Source organism: Acanthisitta chloris, unplaced genomic scaffold, assembly GCF_000695815.1.
Source record: "Acanthisitta chloris isolate BGI_N310 unplaced genomic scaffold, ASM69581v1 scaffold18290, whole genome shotgun sequence".
Taxonomy (NCBI): Eukaryota; Metazoa; Chordata; class Aves; order Passeriformes; family Acanthisittidae; genus Acanthisitta; species Acanthisitta chloris.
This window is the reverse complement of record NW_008652400.1, coordinates 52,296-73,791: the sequence shown is the minus strand read 5'-3', so window position 1 is coordinate 73,791 and position 21,496 is coordinate 52,296. Positions and strand designations below refer to the sequence as shown.

The 21,496-nt window shown below is 37.2% G+C and overlaps 1 protein-coding gene across 1 annotated transcript in view; it reads right to left on the bottom strand.

Annotated features, from left to right (window-relative positions):
- Window positions 1-7,596: 7,596 nt before the first annotated feature.
- ADAMTS6 (ADAM metallopeptidase with thrombospondin type 1 motif, 6) overlaps window positions 7,597-21,496 on the bottom strand; it is a gene marked incomplete at its 5' end in the record, with an annotated part of 60,941 nt that continues 47,041 nt past the window's right edge. Inside the window, 4 exons of the mRNA XM_009077240.1 lie at window positions 7,597-8,260; window positions 14,400-14,556; window positions 15,530-15,706; window positions 18,712-18,916. Of these exons, the coding sequence (XP_009075488.1) occupies window positions 8,151-8,260; window positions 14,400-14,556; window positions 15,530-15,706; window positions 18,712-18,916 (649 nt within the window). The remainder of the gene's footprint in view (window positions 8,261-14,399; window positions 14,557-15,529; window positions 15,707-18,711; window positions 18,917-21,496) is intronic.

The window sequence follows — 21,496 nt, the reverse complement described above, 5'->3', positions numbered from 1 at the left end:
AGGAGGCAGCTGCAGTGAGCCAGATGCCAGGCAGAGGTTGCTGCCCAGACCAAGCAGCTGGTGAGGGCAGTGTGTGCTCCTTCCCCAGAGCACTCCCCAGACCTAGGATTTCCTGGTGTGAAGCCAACCCATCCCAGATCTCAACCTTCCCTCTGGTGCCAGCTGCTTGCACAGGAGATCCATCACAGCTTGGAGCTCAGCAGCTCTCCACATCACACACAAGTGTCCAGGGCTTGCCCAGACCCAGCCAGCCCCCATGGCAATCTTGTGTAACCAGCATCCCATTCTGACTGCTGCTCTGAGCTGCCATGGGCCACAGCTGGGACATCAGAAAGGGTATGAAGGACTCCTGCTGCCATAGGCAGACTAAGAGGAGGCTGACAGCCAAATCTGAAAGATGCCCTGGGAAGAACATATTTGTGGAGTGCAGCCTGTCCCCATCATGAGAACCAGGTGACAGGAAGGCCACATCCCACACAAAACAATTTTTTGCAGTCTTGGTCCAAGGCTCCTACAATGTCTGAAGCCATATACACCCATTTTACTGAACATCTGCCCACAGCCTGGGAGTGCAGATGAGCAGTCAGCAAGCCTGTGGCACCAGAATCCTGTTTGCTTATATTGGGAGAAGAAAAGTCACACACTTTTCCAACTAGAGGACAAAGGGACATGTCCAGAGATATGAAACCAAGGTCCCAAAGTTCTTAGCTTTTCTTTCATTAAAATTTGCGATCATCACAACTGCAAGAAGTGGCAAAAACAGCATACTTCACAAATTTGGCAAAAACAGAAACTTCACAAATTTGGGGAGGATGCTGTACAGCAAGATGTATGTCTTGATGCTTAAGACTTTTCTCAAACAAATTAAGATAAGAAAGTCAAAAAAACCCAAAAGGACCCAACTCCCTCCCCACCCTACCATGGAAATAGAACTCAGGCCATCCATCTATGACTTTATAAACATTTTACCAAGGATTCCAGTGAGCAGCCAAAGCTGAGTCAGCTTCTTAAACCTCACTGAAAATCAAACTGGAATATTTTCCCCTTGTATTTTCCTTCTGAGACTGTTACAGAATGCAGCTTTATTTCTTAGCTCTTTAAATTAAATAGGCTGTTCTGCCCTCTGTTTCACAAGGACTCTGTGCAACTCTGAGTTAACTGATACATGTAATTATAGACATCATACCTCCCCTCTTCCCTAGAAAATCAGTTACCAGATCTTTCCTTGACAAAATGCTTGTAAAGAATAATACATCTGAAGTCAAATGTTATCTGCTAATTGACAGGATGGTTTCAACAACGTAACCTTATCTTAGGTAAATAAACTTCTAAGGAAACTTTGAGCCAGAAAGGCCAAATGAGATGTTTGAGATTCCTTTTTGCTGCAGAAGGTCTTGTTTTCATACTGCATTTCAATAGCAAAGGCTAAATGTGCAAGACAATCTGAGACCAAAAGAGAGGATCAGTTCCTTCTGTTTATATTCACTCCTAATTCAGTATCTTTAATAAGGAATAAGTGTCTTGAGGGTGTCTTTAATTACTGCAGTAGAAAAAAAATCTTGCAAATCATCTTTACTTGTTATATTATTTGAAAAAAATACATTTCTAGCATTTGTTTCTCTAAGTTCTTATTTATATTTTATATTAGTTTTTACACTTCAATCAAGAATTCACAAAACCAGCCTAAAATTAGCATTTTTAACATATAGCAGTGTTGATTTACAGATGTGAAAACTCTTAATAACATTCACATTAAAGTATCTGATCAAAGACAGCAGTACTGTACACCAAATATGAGATCCACAGATGTGTGAAAGCAGTAAGAAAGAGGAGAAGCAGCCACCAAGGAGAAGCAGCCACCAAGAGGGAGGCGATGATGGAGGGAAAAGACGTCCTGTCCCAGTGTGTGGATTCTGAGGAGTGGATTCTCAGAAACGATAGTGTCCTGGAAATGGACTGCGAACTTTTCACACATTGTCATGTGAGTGATGTCCTGACCCTATTTCTGATCAGTCCTCAAGGATGTTAGGAGGCATTTCTGTAGAACTGTTTTATAAAGCACAGCTGACCTCAGAACAAATGTGCCAACAACAACGTAAAATACATTCTCAACTGAAGTTTGTCTCCTGAAATTCCAGTTAGCTCTAGGTCTGTTTCTTTTCATAAAGATATAACTGGAAGATGCTCCCACATGTCCAGAACTATTACCTCACAGTTAACTTGCAGATGAAGCATTGCTCAGAAGCTTTAGTCAGCATTGCTTCCAAGGGGAGGTAGATTCTACACAGAAGGCTGATCTTCATTGCAAAAGATAAACCATATTGTGAGACAGGTTTTCAAACAATATCAGTGATGATTTTGCCATGTTCTAAACACTGCAAGAGTGTGTACAGTTGTAGACTTTGATGTCGAGGTGGAGTGGGGAGAAGAATAAACAAACACACTGGGTTTGATGTGCTTAGGATTGAAGAAATCTAATTCCAAAAAACATGGCTTACCCCTTATCAGCCAGGCCAAATCTGATCCATCTGTGTGGTCATAGGAACTGAAGCCTAGAGCACTCACTGGCTGAGCCTTCACTTCTAGCTTCCAAAACACTTCCTTTTCTGTCTCAAACTGTGATCTGATAAATTTATTCCAAACAGGATTACTAAAGAAGTGAGATTATATATCTACTGGTCTTGCTGGGTCTTCTGTGAGAAGCTCTTCCTGTTTGTAGAAACTGCATCTTTCCACCCTTAACACAGAAATACATACTTATATCCTTTCCAGGGCAGATTTCAGTACTTTTCTGACTGGCAGCTATACGACCTCTGAGCATAAACCGTGTCCTGTAGCCTGTCCAGCTCAATGAAAATGTCAGTCCTCTGCAGAAATAGAAGAAAATAAATGACGTGTGGTGCTTAGGTGTTATGCCAGTTTAAGGGATGCAGTATCCTTAAATGTACACCATACTGCAGTCTGAGTGGCTCAGTTTCCTAAACTAGACATGAACTCCCACTTTAGCTGGGCCAAATATACTTGGGAAAATGACCAAGTCGCTAGTGCTGTAGTGAACCTTGTTCTGTGGCTGACTGAACCCTTATAAATCTGTTTGGGATTCCATCCTGATTACTACATGCAAATGCTCTTACACCAGTCTGTCTAGGACAAAGATTGGAAGGACCACACAGAAGCAATCATTCATCCCTTTCACCTAATTGTTGTTTGTGGTGAAGGGAAGACAGCCAGACAGGGTGTCACTTCTCGCAGAACGACAGCGTCAGCTTAGTAATGGCCTTCTACAAGGCTCTTAGATTGATGACTGACTGACTCCAGATGAGGCTCAGAGGACTCATCCAAAGTCTATTGCAGTAAACCTCCACAGAAGAGGATCCAGAAAAGTTCTGGATCTTAGCTCCTAGTAACAGGGAAAAAAAAAGTAAGAAAGAAGTCAGGAAAATAACCAAGGCCTGTTCAGCATTCTACAGAGGATATTTAGTAGTGCTTCTTGTAGGTCAGATAGCTGCAGATAGAACTGGGAGATCACTCATGAAGTTACAGTTTTGGGGCATAGCAAGGGAAATCAGAGAAGGGAAAAGCCACTATCTCAGTTTAAAATGGCATTCACTTCCTCAAGAAATAAACTGCAAAAGTGTAACAGATAATTATAATAACAGGGTTGGCTCCAGAAGGAAGTTCAGGTGCAGGAAAAATGCATTTTAAGAGTACTGAAGGGAATTTTATGTGCCAGGAATTCTATAGTCATCATGGGTGATGTTAAGTTTAAGGCAGCAGGAGAAGAAAAGGAGAAACACAACAGCATCTGTTTCAGTGTACTCAGTTTGTCATTATAATCCAAAACACAAACACTCCAGAGGCAAAGAATAATACTAAAAGCTGAAAAATAATGGGAAACCTATCAGGTTATAGCTTGTAGTGTGAATGTATAGGAGGAAAGTCAACAGCTTTTCAACGACAGAGAAAACTTATTAGACTGTTTATTTGCTAAGACCGATCCATTTTTGACTTCTGATCTGAAGGGCAATAAAACTTTGTGATCTAGCACTGGTAGAAATACCCACGCTTTTAAAACAGGTGATTGTTTTTTGAATCCTCATTTGCAAATAGAATAAAAAAAGGAATAAACAAAATTAGTAAATACTTTATCAAAAATAGTTAAGGTTGTCTGTACTTCCTTAACATCTTGCTCATAATAGTAAAGTGATTATTTTCACTATACTAGAAACTAGATTTTAATGCAGAAAGAAGAAATATTTCATAGGACTCGATCAGTGATTTCCATACAAGTTATTTTTACTGTAGTAGGTAAGAAAAAAGCCCCTCTCAGCAACAGTGGCATGGGCAGCAAGTCTTCTGAAATCACTTTCTTCTTTGTATTTAAAACCATGACGGCTTCAGATAAATTTCAGATAAAACCTTAAAAGCTGAATGCAAGAAGTACATTTTATTGTTATCATTGACTGGCTGTTAATGAAATAATTCCAAGAAGTACAGAATATTTTTGCTGCCATTAATTTCATTCTTGATCTACATTGCTTAGGCTAAAATATTATCTAATAATGTACAGGACCATATTCTTGACTTTTCTTTTTCCCTATTTCCTCACTTGCTTATATATGACAAACATTGGTGCTGCCAAGGACAGGATTCTAGCATAACATAGATGCTACTTGAAAGAAAACACCTTTATCTATATTTTGATGCATCCGATGTAGCAAACATTAAGCATACAGAATTGTGGTAACTTTAAGTCAGAGAAGAAACAACTGTACCATGGATATCAATCTTAAAAGCTGCAGTTTTATTTTACTAAATTATCTATGTTTAAAACAAATCTGTGCCTGGTGTGGAATTTCACTGCATCAAGTGTTACAATACTTTTGTTTTCATTACAAGCAGGAGAATGCATGTAGAACAAGTGTTAAGAAACATGACAATAAATTAGGATATAATTTACAAAAGCAAAAATAATAATAATAAAGTAACAGTGTACCACATTAATACTGAGTATAAAATAATAAGCAACTAATCACAATAATACAAAGGTAATTTCAGTCTGTATTATTAAGAATATCTATGTGACATTCACTCCATTATAAAGTTCCTAACAAAATGGACTATTTTGGGGTGTATACACCTTGAGGGTTAATCTCTAGGGGTTTTTTTCTGTTTTGATCTTCTTCAGCTGATAGTATTGCTCAGTGGAAGTACTGGCACCAGATTGGTTTCTGCATTTCATCTTCTACTATTTGATGCTAGGCTTGTCATATTTATAGCCTACACAAATAGTCCTTTTCTCACTATTTAGGAATATAACACTATTTAGCTTAGATTATATAGATGGCTACAGTGTAGCAGCAGCAATGAACTGTGCTGTGGAAACCAATTACTTTTCTTTCAATTAGGTTTCATATTTCAGTCTTAGTCTGAAGTGTTACTTAGTTTGTAAATCCACATACATTCTGTGTTTTGTTCCCTTTAACAATACAATTCAACGTTGCTCCAGGGAGTTCTTTAAATTCCAACCTCAGTGCTGTTACACATTGCAGAGTAAACATCTGAATCCCCGGTGTTCTAGCACCAGTAAGAGAGCAAAATGTGTCTTTGGAAGCACTCCTTAAAATTTTAATGTCCTAAGTGAGGTAAAAAAGAAAAAGGTTTCTTTTCAATACATAGAAAACCCTTTTCTTGTTAGCTGAAAAGACACATTAGCTGATAAACAAAATCATGCCCTGGAGAAAACTGGACCCTAATACAAAGAGGTCTCTTGCTCAGGGAATGCCCCAACAACCCCTTACCCTTTCACCATATTTCTGACCTAGCCAGGGCATGCTAGCACCAAGGTGTTTTGTCAAAAGGATATAAAAAGTCAATTCACTTAACAGAGAAGGACTACATACTGCCCTTAATCCCCTATGTGCAATTCCCAAAGATTGGGATTTTTTTTTTTTATGTACCATTGTCAGTTTAACAGGATAGTTTTTTACACGGTGATGAGAGCAACAGATAATAAGCATATGTGAATACACACAAGCCAACTGGAAATTAATTCCACTGGTCACAAGTGTATGGAAGTGGAAATACTGGCAAGAGGTAGCAGATGACAGGAATTTGATGGTCATGAGTACACGGGCTACACAAAACCCCACGGACAGATTGTCAACATGTTGGGGGCATTTCATAGTATGAATCCTGTTAACAAGATCTATTGTTCCGCGTTAATTCACATTAGTACATAGTGTGCAACATATTTGGCTTGTGATTGGTAAAATACATTGGTACACTTCAATCTCATATTTTGAAATTATTTCTCACTGAAAAGAGTACTTTTTTTAAAAAAAAAGTGCTATTTGAGTTAGAATTTGTAACACATTATTGTTCACATAATTTTAATTGCATTACATCAAAGTAGGCATAGTTGGACACAAAAGCACATTCATCAAGTACCTGCTGCAAAATGCAAGTGTTCAAGTACAATATATTAATATAAACAATACTATTGTTTATATATCACCTTATCTCCTTTTTGAGTTTGTTACTGAAAAGTGAAGGGGAAGAGGAGCACGACAACTATTTTATGATTCCTGACTGTGACTTGCCTAAATAGTTTGGTTTCACATTTAAAAATGAAATGTATTTGGTGACTATTAAAAATATGGTAATATGAAACAAAAGGAGTATAACAGCAAATAGTTAAGGCATCTAGCTACTAATCCAGAGGCATGTTTGTTCCAGTCTCATGCTCAAAGCTGCCCCTTACTTTAAAAATGGTCCAGCTTTAAATATGTACCTGGCCATTCATGTGAAGGTGGCCAGAATTCATTCCAGCCACCCCTTTTCCAGTGTGCCTCACTCCTGATAGTCCAACAGGCCTCTTGGTTAGGGCACACTTTTGATTTCTCATTTGAACAAAATCTAGATACCTCCATGAGTCACTCATTCTTTGGTTGTAATCCTTGCCCACTCGGATGTGGTCTCCTGAACAGAACATTCATGTGTTCTTGCTCATGAACAATACTTCTGCTATGGTATCAAAGAGGAGAACATCTGGAATCCATTTTAACTTTCAGCTTTGCAAAGGACTGCTGCTATTACACAGTAGGCTTATCCTTTGCGTTTGAATTCCTTAGTTCTGGAGAACCAAAAATAACATGTAAACCAGATATAGATGCCCACAAAGGTCTTTCCTCTTTGTGGCTGGTGTTGTAAACAAAAGTGAGCTGGAGTAAAAGTGTAAGTTCTAAGCAACCTGCACAGTAGTGGCGAAGGAGCTGGCAATACAGTCTTCACCACTGCTGGATCCTGCCTCCTCCATGATACTGAAATAGGTTCCCTTTCAGTGGAAATCTCAGTTCCACTTGTACAATGGTAAGATGGCTATAAACCTGCAATGCAGATTTCATTTTGTTTCATAGCATACTTGTATTTCATGCACCACTGCAATAACTGTTGCACCTCTTAAAACTAAGTCCCTCATGGTTGTACTATTTAGTATAGCTTTATATATGGCTCACAGCAGTGTTCAGGAAACATGGATTACTCCAAAGGGAATTAGGTGGAATGAAGGAAAAATACTTTTTTTTTCTTTTCTTTTTTTTTAAAATTTCTGCTCCTTAAATAACATTTCCAAGCTCATTTTATAATTTAAATTGTGGTGCTGTGTCGAGAGATAAAATAGTTAACATTTTTAAGCTATGACTTAACATTTTTTTTGATTCTTCTATACTTCCATAGTAGACCAAGTCATAACAACTACATTTTAAACAGTTTTAAATAGAAATGGATTCAGTGTCATTGCTAAGTCCATAATAAAAATTATTTTAATGGTCCAAGGAGGTAAACAGACTATTGGATTTAGTCAAAAGAACACAAATGTTCCACAGTAAGCTATTCTATATGTGTTGTGTGGATCTTTCCAATTTGGCATCCCCTCCATATACTGTGTCCAGCACTTTGGATTAATAAATCCCACTTCACAGAAGTTAAAATAATATTGAAATCCTGTCAGCTGGGGCTGACCAGTGGTTATGTTTTCCACAGGGTAATGCATTTGCAAGGACGTCAATCTCATTCCACTGTGTGGCTCTCTTCGATGGACACTCTTCCACAATGACAATAACAAGGCACATTCTTGTGCTTTCTGTGGGTCAGTGTCCTTGGCAGGTCTTGCAGCACATCTGTCTGAAGTATGCTCGACTGCAGAACTTGAACTTCAGCACCAGTGGGCAATATGCCACTTTGTTCACATCTTTGCACTCTAATAATTAAGAACATTAAAGAGAAAAAAAAAAAATCAGAAATAAAAACTAAAGTACAAAGAAAACTTGATGTTTAACCTGCTTCTCTATCCATCCATCTTGTTCTCTTTGCAACTACTCTTTCTAGTCCAACCTAGTGCATACAAGGTATTTTAAAAACCCATAAACATGTTTGCAGGACTTTCAGACATTTAGAATTGTGCCCTGTTTGTCTTGCAAGAATTATCATTTATTGGGATAAATAATCACTTTAGACAGCTAGGAAATGTGAGTCATTTTTTTACAATACTTTTATAGCTTCTTTCTCAGGAGTTACTTTATCCATCCACGAGAGGTTATCCAAAATCTACCACGATTCACACTACTTGGTACCATGCCTCTGCTTTTGTAAGAACCCTTGAAACAGAATGTGCATTGCAGCTAACAGAGATGGAGAAAATGATGAATGTTATGAATAAAGGCACCAACAATGTGAGTTTGATGACTGGACTGAACGGTGGACTACACTTTAGGCTCAGTTCCACACATCCACAACTTCTTTTATGCTGGAGGGAAAGCCATTTTTATGCATGTAATAGACATGTAAAAGTTTTTTTCACAGCTGTGTTTTCCCTGCATGTTGGGCTTACTGCCTCAACAGCCCTTGTCATACTGACATGTAACTCTCTCAGGAAGAGAGAACAAGAGCTCAGCCACACGCAGGAAGGTTTCCTTCCTTTCTATCTCACACAGGTTGTATCTAAGTTGACTTTGGGGGTACATTACAGCAGCACTGCTGGAATATGATGTAGTTCTCCTCTGGCTCATTTTCCCCATCTGTAGAAAAAAGGTAGAAATAGGGAATGGAATAGTTTTGTCCCTGCTCAGTTCGTTCTCTGATGCAGCTGGAGATACAGCTACAGCTGAGAGTTCAGGATTACACTCAGGTTCTACAGCTCAAATGCTGCAGATTTCCTTTTCACTGAAGTGAATAGTGACAGATTTTTAGTTAAAAGCATTTGCACAGGTCCTTCCACACTTATTAAAAACAGAACTTTGTCAAGGAGCTTTGCTTCACATGTAGAATGATGGAAGAGATGTATACAGAGAAAAGGTAAACCTCAACAGTTTGAATTACAAAAATTAAATGTTGAGAAGATTGAAATTAGATTCATTTTTCAGAAAATTATTTGTCTCAAAACAATGCTGTAAGTTTTACTCTTTTAAGGTTGCATTTGGCACTGGATTCCTCCTACAGTCTTTCTCAAATTCCAAGAGTTATAAAGAAAAAGTGAATCAAAAGGTAATGAACGACTTATAGTGCTTTGACCATTATCATAATTTGCATTGATTTGGTAGCTAGAAGTGAAGACTTCTAGTTGGAGGCATTTAGGATGCTGTTGTGCAAGGCATGACTGAACAACAGTCCTTGACTCTGAGATGTCTGTAAACCAAATATGAGAGAGACAAAATAGACACCAAACGGGTAAGAAAAGGAGAAAAGCAATAGTGAAACAAACACAATCAACATGTACAGTCATTTAGCTACTCCTATTTGTCTTCATTCTACATATAATCCCCTTGTACATTATTTTTGCTCTGGGACAGGTAGATATGGCACTTGCAAGCATACTGTAGTAGCAAGTTAAGTGCAGATGTGAACATTTAGTATTTGAACCTAGGCAAACATTAATGAGGCTGAACTTCAGGGTCTGCCCGAACAGTATTTCTGATAATGGCAGCTTTTAGCTAGGCAAGTAGAGCTCAGAAAATTATTTGAACTTTCATTTCATTAACACATATGTATTGCACTTTCACTGCAATTTGTTTGCTATACCTACCCAATGTTTCATATACTAATGTAAATGCACATACATCTAATGTTTTTATTTCTAATTTGGAAACAGAATTGAATGCCAGGAGAAAAGACATTGTGGGTAGCTGGATGAAACAGATGTATTTCTCTATCAGCAACCACACATGGTCACTATGTTTCACTGAGTTTCAAAAACTCTTCACAAAAGTGGCCAAATCTCTTCCAGAAATATTTCAGGACCACGTGTCTGTGGAGACTAGGAATACAGGAGAGACAGATGTAGAATTATAAATGAAGTGAAGAATAAAAAGTTTCACTAGATCTTGACAAGATGCAAAAGGTTCACTCAATCCCAAAAATAACCCTCATACACGATGTATTTAGTTAAATACATGTAAAGCCACTAACTGCATTTTTGCTAAATGTGGGAGTTGAAATTATTCTATTTCAAGTTTCTTTAAATTATTCTTCCTCTTGAGTAAAACTTGACCCTGTTCAGCCAATGCCATTTGGACAGCAGTGAGACAATATTCTGGAAGTTGGCCATAACTCCTGTTTTAAAAATCAATTTTGAAATAGATATAGTGGCTGATGATGTAGCCTATTCTTCATACAACTGTGGTTGAATGGAAGAGGTTTAGCAGAGCTCTTTTTGTTCCTAGTAACTTCTGTTAACAAGTTTCAATAAGCTGCATGTATTAAACTCTCCCTCCCTGAACTTTGTGGCTAGATCAGACAATATTATGATATTAACTATCACATTACAGTGATAAAACCATTGAATGTCACTGTGCTTCCAGCTAAAGAAACTGCAAATATGCATCACCCAAAACATAAGGAAATCTGAAATGACGTAAAAGGTAGATAAAATAGTTTTTCAGGTAAACTTTCAGATAGGCTTTAGCAGTCTACCTTCAGCAGATATATATGTACTTGAGAAAATAATTCTGAATACATTTCAGATGGTGTGGTAGATGCTGCCTGTAGTTCACCTTCAGATTACCCTCTCATCAGTGGCAGTGAATCAAACCAACATCTACAATAATCAAGATCACCAATTAAGAGTTTAAAAACCCCAAAGAGCTAAAGCACTTGCAAAATGTGTCAACATATATTCTAATATTCTTTTAGTATTTCTGTATCCCCCAAATTTCACTATTGTTTTAGATAAAAAACCTGCAGTGTCCCCAGTAAAATTTTCCAAACCTTACCAATATCATCATATTGCAGAGTGGCTCAAGCTTCCTGAAAAACCTGTATGTTTTTACCTTTGGTTAGCATAATTAAATTGTTCAGAAACTGTTGAATGGGTTCCATAGACTGCAAGCAACCGAGTTTGGCAAGCAAAGGGAATCAGCTCTGCCTGAGCTTGAAATAAGAAGAGAACCTCCTCAGCTAGTCTGACCCTGCTGCAAATGTATGAGCTGCCGCTGAAGTTGCTTTTGCCCCACAATGGAGCCCAAAGCACACGGCAGTGCTATGCAGGCAGGGATTGTCTGCTACACATGTGCACTCTCAAGTGGGTGAACTCTCCCTCTGGGAGACAAGACTCCTTCCCTGAAACCCAAATACTGATAGCCAGGTCACATCCCACTGTACCTGCAGGGCGACAGAAGCAAGCAGAGAGGCACAGTATGCCTCACTTACAAACCCGTTCACAAGGAAATACCACAAGGCCAATATTTATTTCTTAGAAAAGAATACTTCCCCCAAAATAGTTGTGCTCTTTAGGATTCATTTGATCTTGAAATCTTTTCATCATCTCTAGGATGCTGAAAAAGATTGGCCTCTATATTTAAAGGCTGACGCTTTACTAACACAGATGTCAGCTCCTCTTGTGTCTATGAGGATTTTGTAAGCATAAAATGTGCTATACATGCACATTATTCTGCAAATCCTGTTTGTGCTTCTTATATTTAAGAGCATCTCTGAACTGTATATAAATTAGAATATAAATTCAAGAAATACTTGCAAAAGTGTCAAAAAAACCCCTTGCAGATGGAATTTTTGTCTAATTCTGGGATAGGGTACTATTAGTGTTTCGCTGATTGCAGCAAAACTCTTCTGAAAGGATTTTAAATTGTTGAATGAGATAAATACCTTCAGTGTGAGACATAAACAAATATGGGAAGTGAAGATATAAATTAGAATATAAATTCAAGAAATACTTGCAAAAGTGTCAAAAAAACCCCTTGCAGATGGAATTTTTGTCTAATTCTGGGATAGGGTACTATTAGTGTTTCGCTGATTGCAGCAAAACTCTTCTGAAAGGATTTTAAATTGTTGAATGAGATAAATACCTTCAGTGTGAGACATAAACAAATATGGGAAGTGAAGTGACAACATGTTGTGTATGCATCTTTTTTTTTCGGAAGAGATTGTGCTCTATATTTTTCCCTCTGACTCCTCCCAGTGCTAATGAGGCTGGATGGCTGTCAGCAAGGAGCTGGCTTGTGCCTGCCTCTCCCAGAGCACAGGCCAAAGAGCTGACATCCATCTGGAGTACCATGTAAGTGATTTTCGACATTTTCTATTTGTGGATCTCAAAAATTTTCCAGTGTAGGTGTAGGCCCCTAAAAACACTACTACCAACATACTTACTGTCTGCAGTTAACCTGCACAGTTCTACTGTAAAGGTATCCATGGCCAACCAGTGCACAGAGATCACACAGAGCAAACCCTTGATTGCATTCTTCTATAAGAATTAGCGTATTTTTCCTGATCATACTGAAGAATTACTAATGTAATGAGTATAAATAACAATGTGACCTTGTCATCTTGAAATTAAGAGGAGACTGGGACATAATCATGCCCACTTGTAAGTAATTTATTACCTTCCTTGCCTTGGACAAAAGACAACATCTGTGTTTGGAAATAAAACATCAAGTAGCCTTTGAGCTTTTAAGGGCAGAAAGTTTCCTAGATTGATAATCATCACTTAAAGATTTCTTGAGAGCACCAAACAGGAAGAATGGGAATTAAAGTAACCAAGGAAAAGACTATTACGAAGACATTTTTCAAATGACAACATGGGATGATAAGCCTCTACTTAAAATTTAAACGTCCAAGCAGTAAATTACAGTGCTCATCCACTGAATTAACTGCCCATTTCTGGGAAAATTTTGGTGCACTCCTATTTCATCACAGGCATCTCCATTTGACAGAGGTTTATGACAGTTTTGAATCCATGGTGTGGACCTGGATGGATACAGGAAGCATTGAACGATCACCAAACCCAGGCAGACTGTAGCACAAACTTGACGTGAAAAAATAAACTCAAATCAGAACATTTGTTCCACACAAACAGGTCATTAAACTCCAATGTAGTTGGAGAATCTGTGTAAAAGATACTCAATTATACACTGCACAGAAATTAGTTATGTTAAAAGGAGCAGTGCTGGTGACCCTGTGGTCAAATACTCAAAATTTAGGGAACATAAAAATTTCAAGAAAAGCTGTTTTAGAAGAGCTATTATTGCTATGTAATCTTTCTTGATTTTTGAACATGTGTGTTTGGGAATTTTCTATTCCTTTTCCCCTTCAGCACAAAACAAAATGTATTCATCTGATGAACAACTATTCTAAGCTTTACAATCAGTGAGGAAACATACTTTTAACTCAGTGTGCTCAGACAACATTTGCTAGTAGGTTGGTGTGGACCATTTACAAGTTCAGATCTGAAGCACTTAATAAACATGAGTAAGCTCATTGTAACAATATTATCTGACGTATCTTCTATCAAGAATATGTTACAATGATGCTAGTTAATAGTCCGATTAAATTAGACTGCATAATGAAAAAATACTGTAATTAGTTCAAACAGGCATTATAGAGTCAGAAAATTAGCAGATAATTAGAAGCTGACAAGAAAGTCAAAGTATAAGAACAGGCTTGTTCTTATAAGAACCATGCAGGATTAAATCCATGGTCCTAGTGTTCCAATGAACATGGAATTTACTGCTTTTGCCTCTACATTGCTATGTTTAACAACAATCAAGCAGGTAGAAGGTTAGTGGATGAAGAGTATATCATGCTCCCCCTGCTAATATGAACATTTTCATTAACAGTTAAAGAGAATGGAAAATTAATGACTCAAACAATTGCACTTTGTCCATGATTAGACTAAATATTTTAAGAATATTTTTTAAAACAAAGAACCTGTATTTAGGTTTTCATTGACTTTACCATTGAACTACAAAGACTAATCAGAAAATAACTGTAAAACAATCTTTCACAGCTGAGTGATGGTGCCATATGGACTTTTACTCATAAATCAATGCAGTAATAGTGACCATGTCACCTTACTCTTTCCAGTATAAATTATATTAAGATGGCAAACTTACCTTCTGTGTTGGAAATGGGAGTACTGTCACATTTACTTTCACACTGCTGCATTGATGGAGGCCTAAGAGTTTCTGGACAATCACTGGATGCTTGTCCTGTGTATGAGAGGCACTGTACTGTTCTCATCTGCTGCCCAAGACCACACTGTGCAGAACACTGCAAAATAAGAAAGAGTAAGGGAATTAAAAGCCTTGAATCCAATTTTTAAATACAAAACAAGAAAACAGGAAAGCAACTGGGAACAGTACACTTGTGCAAAGAAAAAAAACCAGAGAACAAGAGTTTTAACCTGCTGGCAGACTTTATTTTAAGGAAAAAGGAAACTTGCAATCAAAAAATATTTCAAAGCATTTTTCATTTCTACAACAAAACAGTTACAATTTTAGTACAATATCACTTTGAGATAATTGTGCACCTGAACAACTACCATAAAAAGAAAAGCTGACTAGGCTGTCACACCACAAATGATTGTCCCCTGGTTAGTTAAGCTAAAGTGTTTTATTTTCAGTAGTGACAAATTACTCAGCAAACAGAAACTGGATCATTCGTTTTCTATTTTAAAAACAGGGCATTGATCACAGCTAAGGCGCAAAAACATACAGAAGGAAACTTAGTAAATCATATTTAGAAGCATTGCATAACAGCAGCACTACTCAACCTGTGACAATTTGGCTCCCTGTCTGACAGTTCAATATATTCTATCAAAATTATATTGATCTCAAAGTGGTGGAGCTTTTTTTCAGAGATAGATAGAGATATACGTGTTGCTAAAATAGGAACTGGCTTTGTACTTCTCTCATGTTTCTCAAGGAAGTTAAATGTGGTTTAAAAATACTAAACATGGCAACATTTACTGTATCCCAAGATCCTCTTAAAAACAAACAAAAAGAAGTAATAAGGACCATTTAAAATTTTTTTAATGCATACAGAAACTCATCCAGTACAACTCCTTTATAGTCTGGCTGACAACCATCATAAAGAATCACATTTTAATCTGACATGCGCAGGGGAGAAGCTTTCATTTCAGTCATGGGAACCTCCTCTTTTATGTATTTCCAGTAACATCTTACTCTAAAATGTGCTAATATAGGAGACTAATGGCAATAGAGACTTGTATGAAGGGTCTCACCTGTCCCCAGTCTCCAGTAACCCAGCGAGGAGGAGGACATCGGCCTAGACTGCAGCGGATGCGTACTGGCGGCTTGTTTTCCTCTTGGCATTGCGCAGCTGGGAAGGTTTTTAGAAGATCACTACTTTTGCACAGAACAATTCGGTGTTTGAATCCTGGGCCACATTTTGGTGTGCACTGGCAAAAGTATTGATATAAAAGAATGATTAAAATCTCTGCGGAAAGTCAATAAAACTGTCAGAAATGCTGTCACATAAAACAGGACAATGTAGCTACGATCTTGTAACTAAACTATAATCACAATAATAATAATTTTAAGAAGTTTAGAAACATAAACAAGATGATGATTGCTTTATTAAGTACAAGATTTTCTAAGTTTTTATATTCTAAAAGCCTATGTGTTTCATAATCTCTAGACTATGTTAGCAACAAGCAAGACTTTGGGGACAAAGATTTGAGTCTAGGAGCATCCAATTTTTAGTGCTGCTTGAGGAGACACTTTTTCATCTATGTCTAAAATGCCATCTAAGGAAAGTCTTCTCTCAGCTGCTGGTTCCAGAAGAAAACAACATCCCTTTAAATCCCCTTTTTGTAGTCATTGTAAGAATTCTACTAACTAATGGTGGACTACACCTGGTCCCCAGAAATGAAATTGAAGTAAGGAAACATGTTGCCTATAAAAATCACTAAAAGTATAAAACATCAGTACAATTTAACAAAAAAAAAGCCCTAAAATTGTTTCCAAAACAAATGCAGGACAAAATACCCAGACAAACCAAAAGAGGAATAAAATGCCTTCCATTACTAAATGCTTCTAGAATTTCTGACTCCCTCTGTGGAAGTCATTTATGCAAATTAAATGTGTTTCTCTGGTGAGGCTCTTCCCAAGAAATCCTTGGATTAATTTTTAATTTATTTGAATGACCTAGAAAAATAGTTTTAAAAGCAATTTACAGTGGGTAGATTAATTCTGACAAAGCTCAGCTATTGCAAATCATGAAAAACTGTGACAAAACTGACATTACCTGTGAATTATTACATTCTGCTGGGCAAGACACCGTTAACTGTCACTACAGTTTGATAAAAGCACTTTTACATTCTCCTACAGACTTTAATCTCTGTATTTACAAAATGTTTTTGTTTATCTGACCAAAAAGATACATAATTTCTTGTTAATTATCACTGAAAACATTAAAAATATGTGATAATACAGATTGTCAACAAGTGTGTGAGCAGATAGAAGAGTTCTACAATTGTTTTATTTGCACTACTGGTTTTGAGTATGAAAAAAGCTTTATGACTTGCATTGCAGAGAAAATTAGCTAGGTTTGCCATTTGTTTCAATAGCAGGAGTATTGAACTCTTCATTTTATGAGCTCACTCTTGTTTTCATTTTCATGCTTCTGTCAGAAAATCACATAAACACACATATAAAAATGTTTACATTTATATTAGTATAGGGATTTTATTACATTATGTTTCTGGGAACCATGAATAGGAAAAAATAAAAACGAAGCTATTTTTCCCATTGTATTAAAATGGCATCATCAGTCAAGACAGCCTGCCAAGCTACACAGACAAAACTCATACGAGAAAGAAGCTGACACTTTTTCACAATCCTCATTAAAAATTACCACAACCAGAAGTTTAGCAGAGTTTGACTCTTTAGGTTAGGATGATTTTGTTGAAAATCAAAACACAATCCTGATGTATAAAAGGCTAGATCTGAAGGCCTGAAAAAACACTGAAGCTTCTTATGAGGATGGCAAAGAATAAGAGATTCAGAATACAAGCAGAAACATATTTGATGAAATTATTTCCTTTTTAAATTACATAATATTTTAGAAGATATTTGATTAAAAAGTGCACTAAAACGGCATTTTATTCATAGTTCCTTACAGAACAAAACTAGTTGAACAGTACAGGAAATTGACACATTTTTCTTTTGCTCGAAGAAAAATTAATTGTATATAATAATAATAATAATAACAAAATCGCCTACAGAGGTTGTTTCTTCAGCTAGGAAGAACAGATGGACAGTATGCAAATGTGAAATTCAGAAGCAGGGAGATTAACAACAACAAATTCCTCTGCAGCTGCTCACAGTGCTGTAATTTCAGACACAGGTATTACTACTTTTAGGTACTGCATTGTTACATGCCACAATGCTTGGACCATTTATGAAAAATAGTAGATGGAGTCTCCATCCTTGGTGATATTAAAAAGCCATCTGCACATGGTCTACGTGGTCCTGTTTGAGCAGTGGGGTTGGACACGATCACAAGATGACCTCCAGAGGTCCTTTCCAATCTCATCCAATCTGTGCTTTATTGAACTACATTACTTGTATTAACAAACTGTGGTAAGAGCTGTTCCGTACCACTTCCTTGGGCACTCATAGTCACATTAGTAGTCTTCCTCCTTTGGATTTCCAGAGATTGTGACAACATTTGAATCTAAAAGTGTCTGTGCATAGAACAGATCTGTGTAACGACAGGCACAACAGCCTTCTTCATAGTCTCCAGGGGTTTATCATTTACTTTGGATGAAAGACAGAAATCAATCAAGCACACAGAGAATGGGATAGAATGAATTATGGCTATAGCATTGCCAGATCATTGCAGTTTATTCTAATAGTCTCCATTTACTTTATATGACAAAGGAAGGCGAAGAGTTCTAATACACCTGGACTTCAGTAAAGTAGTTGTTGGGGGATGAAAACCAGGTAAAGTTTAGGATTTGAGAGATGCTACCTGCAAAGGCCTTCTAGGATCAGTCACAGACTGATCTGATTCATATTTCTCTCCAATCTTCTTAAACTTGTTCATACAAAAGTACTTCCAATTGTTCAGTGTTTCTGAAATTCCTGAAACCAGCAGCTAGCACAGGTAACTAACTGACCTTGATGTACAGAAAGAACTGGGCAACCTTGACGACATTAATAATTGAAATGAAGTAGATTTTGGCACTATGACATGCAAGAGCATGCATTTTCAAAACAAACCCCAACCCAACAACAACAAAAAGAACAAGAAAAAAGAAAAACTTCAATACTAAACCTGTGAGGTTTTGAATTTCTTATTAATCCTTAGCAAGCAGCGACAGAAAACGTACTAGTAGTCAGTGGTGAGAACTCCTGACTCCACTATTACTAATGAGCTAAGACAGCAAAATTTCCTTACTTCTGACCAGTCCAAAGCAACCCACTGTGGGGGACAGGACTGATTGTTACAAGGCTCTTTCTCAACAGGTCGGTGTGTTAAACAGTTGGTATTGTCCAGTGTCTCCTCCTCAGAAGGTCCAATCTTTCTGATACAGAGAACTGTTCGTGAACGCATTCCTCCATCGCAGGTCTTACTGCACTCTGACCAATCTCCTATAAACCATCTGGACAGAAAATGTTAGGAGATTCAGCTAACGAAGCACAGTAAATAATTGCACAAACACAGAATGCAAATAGTTTAAAGTACTAAACCTAAATCATTATTTACAATACACATATTCACAGCGACATAAAGTAGAAATTTAAGGGCCTTTGTACTGCACATTTTGATTTATGCCTCACTGCAATCTAATCTTCCAATAATAACACTACTTGGTATTTTTCTGGAGCAGCAATTTCCAGCCTAGCCTATAGTAGTTAGAAAGGAGTTGAGCCTGATAAAACTGCAGCTATTTAAGTACATTTGCACTGGACCTGACAGAAATTATTTCTCTGCAAGTGGTTTGCAACTGAAAATGTTTGGGAATCATTGTTTCAAATGTATGTTACAGCACAAGTTAAAAACCAAGATGTTTGCCTCCCTAATATCATTACTGTAACATAATCTGATCTTAAAGTTGGGTTTTCTGAGAGTTAATGCTCATCTGCTTATGAGACATATCTAAACTTTTTCTAAAAGTCTATACTGAAATGCAAAATATTCTTATTTATTAAAGCAAACACTAGTAAAATATGAACTCAGCATATTAAACAAAAATAACCTCAACAAATATTTTATAATTTAAAGCACTGTTGCTGCTGGAGGAAACTGTGAGTGCGTTCTGTGTACACAGTAAAACTCAAGAGTTGTAAATGGTATCACTTTGGGTATCTGAGGAGATTAAAGCAGCTTTTATTCTGGTTGTAATGTTGTGGTTTTCTCTTACAGATGAATGGTTAATGCAGCTCAACTGAAACTATCTCTTCAGATTGTTGAGCACATTTGGACTTCAGTATTTCTTATGCTGATGAGATACTTGCCTGAGCCATCCTTGCAAAGGATGAAAGTGAAGTCTAGTGTGTTATCTAGTTGCCAATGTGCCAAAAATATCAGGTGTGTCAGTCACTGTGGATGTTCCTGGAGCTGCCTCATAACATATGTAATTTTCTCAAGCTGCTGTCAAAATGAAAAGTGCTGCTATCCTCTCTTGTGTCACAGAACATGTAATATATTCTAATATGAAACCAGATGGATGCAGAGATAGAATGAAATATGTCCCATTCTCACTTTACTTTCCTGAAATTATTTTGTTATTCTTCATCAAACAAGCTCATGCTTTTACCACAACAGGGAGAATTTGAAGGTATTCAGAGCGTTCAAGAGGCTGAAATGTTATTTTTTAATTGGCACTATGATTTGCTCAAGTGCCTTTGCTCTCAGTTGCCTTTAATCTCTATACTGTATGACAAGACATTATTATTCATAGTTCATAGAATAAGAGTATTTTCTTGAAACCTGAAGATGAAGAGTTACTTATTGTAATATTAAACAAAATACTGTGAACAAACATAGTCTTCTGCTGGTCAAGGACATCTAGTATAATGTATATAGCATTTGGTTAGAAATTGAGTAACATTTTCATAGCTTTTCAGGTACACCACAAGAAGAATGGAATTGTGCTAAGTGAAAAGGGTAATATTTGGCCACTCTATGTAAATACTTAATCTTACTGTGTGATAAAACCTTCTGCCAAAGGGCCAAACTTCTTTGGATAACTATCTGTTATTTGAACAGCCTTCTACTAGACCACTTACAGCATCAGGAATAAAGAAACCTTCCTTAGGAGTTTGACACTTTGCATTTCACCCTATGGGGAACATCAGAATGGAGGCAGATGTGGGCTGAACTTCTCTGACATGATGAAGCAGATGCTGATTAATACACACTGCCTATTTTCTGAATCTTGATGTCTTGACTTTCACTATGTTCATCAATGTTGCTGCTGTACTGGATGGAAAAGTGTTCTACTTTGTGGGTTTCTTTTCTCTTTTCTCTAGTTTTTGGTGTTTTTTTAAAGTAATGTCAGTGGAAAATAAAATTTAATTCGTTTGGAATAACTACTTTACTAGCATTTTTAAAAATGCTAATTTGGTAATAGTTACACCTCACAAAGGAAGGTATAGGGATGTGTTTTGTCAAAAGGACTGCTACTCAAGTCCTGACCTCAGGTACATGGTGTAAGAGCTTAGTTAGTGCAATTACAGCCATGCTAAACAGTGTTATCCAAACATAATACAAATGTACATCCTAGCAGGAAAAACATAGACTGTAGGGGCAGTGACCTGTTTGTGAGACAGCACGTTCACATTCAAACACACTCAAGGTGACAGCAGTGCAATGGCTTCACTTTGGCTTATGTCAAACAAGTAAGGTGCAAGACACAGCAGCAATGAGTGTAGAAGATATTGCTCTGCCACCCTGAAACCAGGCACCACAACAGGGAAGCAGCTGATACTCTAGGCAGAAACTAGTTTCCTGAAGACCTGCTGGGATTTTAATGCATGATAATCTTGTCTCATTAATCCAGGTGTCCAGCATCCTAAGAGACATTTGCAAGAGACCACAGTATTTCTTTATTGTGCAGTATCTAGATTTAATCAGCATTAATGATTTTCATGTCCAATTTGATTATCATCAAACCAGAGATTGTGAATTGATGTACTGGTTTGAGCTGAAGTGGAGTTAACTTTCTTCACAGTGGCTA